Source organism: Atta cephalotes, assembly GCF_000143395.1.
Source record: "Atta cephalotes unplaced genomic scaffold scaffold01068, whole genome shotgun sequence".
NCBI classification, from domain to species: domain Eukaryota; kingdom Metazoa; phylum Arthropoda; class Insecta; order Hymenoptera; family Formicidae; genus Atta; species Atta cephalotes.
This window is the reverse complement of record NW_012131132.1, coordinates 1-3,329: the sequence shown is the minus strand read 5'-3', so window position 1 is coordinate 3,329 and position 3,329 is coordinate 1. Positions and strand designations below refer to the sequence as shown.

At 31.4% G+C, this 3,329-nt stretch overlaps 1 protein-coding gene across 1 annotated transcript; it reads right to left on the bottom strand.

Annotated features, from left to right (window-relative positions):
* Nucleotides 1-1,602: 1,602 nt before the first annotated feature.
* Nucleotides 1,603-2,839, bottom strand: LOC105625347 (activating molecule in BECN1-regulated autophagy protein 1-like). Its single transcript, XM_012206680.1, has 4 exons — nt 2,746-2,839; nt 2,563-2,661; nt 1,928-2,135; nt 1,603-1,783 (listed from the first exon to the last, which is right to left on the bottom strand). Exons 1-4 carry the CDS (start codon nt 2,837-2,839, stop codon nt 1,603-1,605), a joined length of 582 nt encoding a protein of 193 aa, XP_012062070.1.
* Nucleotides 2,840-3,329: the final 490 nt, after the last annotated feature.

The following is a 3,329-nucleotide window of genomic DNA, read 5'->3' as shown; positions in this document are numbered from 1 at the left end:
CTCTCCTACCTCGTTACGGTCGTTCGTCGTACGTACTACTAGACTATATATATATATATATATATATATATATATATATATATATACATGCATAAAACATACGGCTGTATCTATTTTCATTGTAAATTTTATTGTCGATTACAGAGGCAGATATTAAGACTATGAAATTTATACTCTACCGCATCTTTCACGTTTACTAAAAAAAGTCAGATAATTAGAAGTCTTTCTTTTTCCTACACTTGCCCGATATAAAAAAAAATGGATGTTTCCGCTTGAACACATAGCGCTTTCATATAATTATCGAATGCAAATGCATTCCTTGGAAACGTAAAACATAAATTGTTTATCTTTTCATCATCGTTTCCTTTTTGTATTTTATTCTTATTTGCGCGATTGGAAGCGACAGAAAGCGGTGTGCGCGCACACGTATGATAGTTGAGATGTATAAAACGTTTGGTTTTTTTGCAAAGAAATTATTATTGATAATGATTATACACAGAAATACAATGTTATTCAACTATGTATACAATAGTTATACCGAAACCCGATGACTGTATACACAAGCGGAGCCATTCTCATCTTTCCGAAAAGCGCCAAATTTCTAAAAGACATGCAATATTTCTTACAAAAATAAAATTGTGCCTGAAATAATTTATTTAACTAATATGTATATTTGCATTTGTATATTATATCCTATGCCAAAATTTTTAACATATATGTATAGATGTATAAAACGAATATACATGAAATTTTAATAAACAATTTCATCTCGTAATACAAAAGTAAAACGAAAAAAACCTATCGTTTCAAAAAATTACATTTATAATTATCTCTTTCCAATTAACAAAATATATCAACAAATATATAAAAATCTATCAAACGACAGTATTGCAAAGAGATGGCACGGTAAATTTCTCTATTCCTTATGATTAAGATAATAAAAGTGGGAAGTACGTTCTGAATGATTTATTTGATGGCATTAACGTCCATTCGATCAGTAAATACATATTAATATTATATAACGACCCAATTCCCCACATTTTCATATTATACATATATACATATATATATATATATATATATATATATGTGTATTATATGACGGAAGCTTCCCTAAAAAATGACAGTCAATATCAGTACAAATTCAGTCTAATAAAAACTATGCGAAGAGAGTACTTTTTAAATTATAGGAATATAAAAACTACATAAACTATACAATAGTAAATAATTGATAGAACATATATTATTTTATATCTATACATTTTACATTTCTTTGCGAATTCATTTTACGCTTCTTTGCGAAACATAAAAAAAATGATAGCACAATATTGAAAAGAATAAAAATACAAATTTAGTCCGTAGCAGTCTCATGCTATTTATCACTGTCATACACTCTGCCGAGATTGATAATCAATTGCGATAAAAACTTATTACCGCACGGCGTATGTTGGCATATTCTTCCTTACAATCTATCAAAAAGAAATTCATTTAGGGAGCGAATCGCGATACTGTATTACATCTTACGTGTATGACACATTCATTGTAAGCATTATAATACGAAGAAAACGTTTACTTCCATTTTCGTCTACTACGGGCGTAGAATCACTGTAGGATATTTAATTGTCCAGTGTTTGTTGCATAAACCATCCCTTGGCCCGGCTGCGGCGCCCATCTAATGCAATTTAGACTGAGGTAACTGGAAACCTCCCGGCAGTTTTGAAATAACTCCCGGATAAGCACCATACTTTCCCTGTGACGTTTGATATCCATATCAAACTCGTTTCTCTCCCGAATCCGCCAGTTTTGGATGTGCGGTCTAGAAGTGTTGACTGTAACATTATTTCGTCTCGGAATACTACTCGTAGAAACGTTATCATCGAGCATCTCGTCGAAAGAATCGTACAATTCCATGGTCGGATCTGTCGACGAAATATTCTTTTCGTCGTCTGACTGCTTCTCCATCAGCTTGTAAATCAAAGCCATTGGAAAAGGCCTGGCAGGCACATGAATCCTGCGTGCCAAACCTACCAAGAGATGTTGTTGTGTAGGCGATATCGAGACAGACACCACTGTTTGATCGATATTAGTCGAATGAATCTTTTCTCCTAACGTTTCCCACTGTAGGCTGTAAATACCTAAAACAAAATAGCAAGTTTTACCTTTAGCTTTAACCCTTCGATAATTTAATATAACCGAGCTATTTTGTGTAAATAATGAAAAAATGACAACAATGCGCGAAGAAAAGTAATACGTTCGTAGTATTTGTCATACTGTTTTAATATAACGCTACCCCTTGTGAAGAAGTTATCGTTTAAAAATATCTTCCTGCAAGATTATTCGTGTGAAAAAGATGCGATACAAAAATAAGAAATTATCTCTTTAAGATAAAAAAAAGCGTTAAATACACATGCGTTGAGAAAGATTCTTATTATTTTAAGAACACACACACACAGAGAGAGAGAGAGAGAGAGAGGGAGGCGCGCACGCGTGTATTATTTCATCGATAATGGGGATCAATATGCATTCTTTGCTTACCTAACGTGGTCGTAACATTAATACGACCTGATTGTAAAAGCGTCGCTAGTAATTTTCCGTCTGTGGATATATCAATACTAGCATCGTTATGAATCTTACATTCGCGCACTACAACATTTTTCTCAGCTGAAAAATTATATTGGCATGTATAAACATACACAGAAAAAGCGTATAATTATAATAAATCTATATTTAACATTTTTTACTAACAGTCTGTAATATCAGGTATGTCACCATTGGAGAAGTCCCATGCTTGTACACGATAAGTCTGAATTTCAAATGCTGGATTGAATGGTATACCCATAGGTATATGTTCTAAAGAAATTATTTGATTTTTATCTTCATATGAATTACATGTATATTCAAAAATAAGTCTTTAAACAATATTATATAAAGAGTGATCGGTTATTGATAATAATATATATGATGGCATAAATATAACGTATGAGATTTTATTTTGAGAAAATCGATTTTAAAAATCGCAATGTTAATAATGTAACTTCATTTTGAAATTTGCATAATTTGCATTAGTTTAACGTTATCAAAATAAAAATTCAACGTTTCAAAAACAATAGAAAGCATTTGAGATTGTTAAACAATTATCATTAATTTGATAGCTACTGTTCAAACGAATTAATCAATATTTTATTAGTATTGTTTTCTTTTTGAATGTATTACCAATAAGAGATCATTCTATATCGCGATACATATATCTGTAAACTTAGAAAAATATATATACCAAAGTCCCAATAATAATCGTTTTCATCATTTCCTGGATCCTCTCCTCCTCCCCC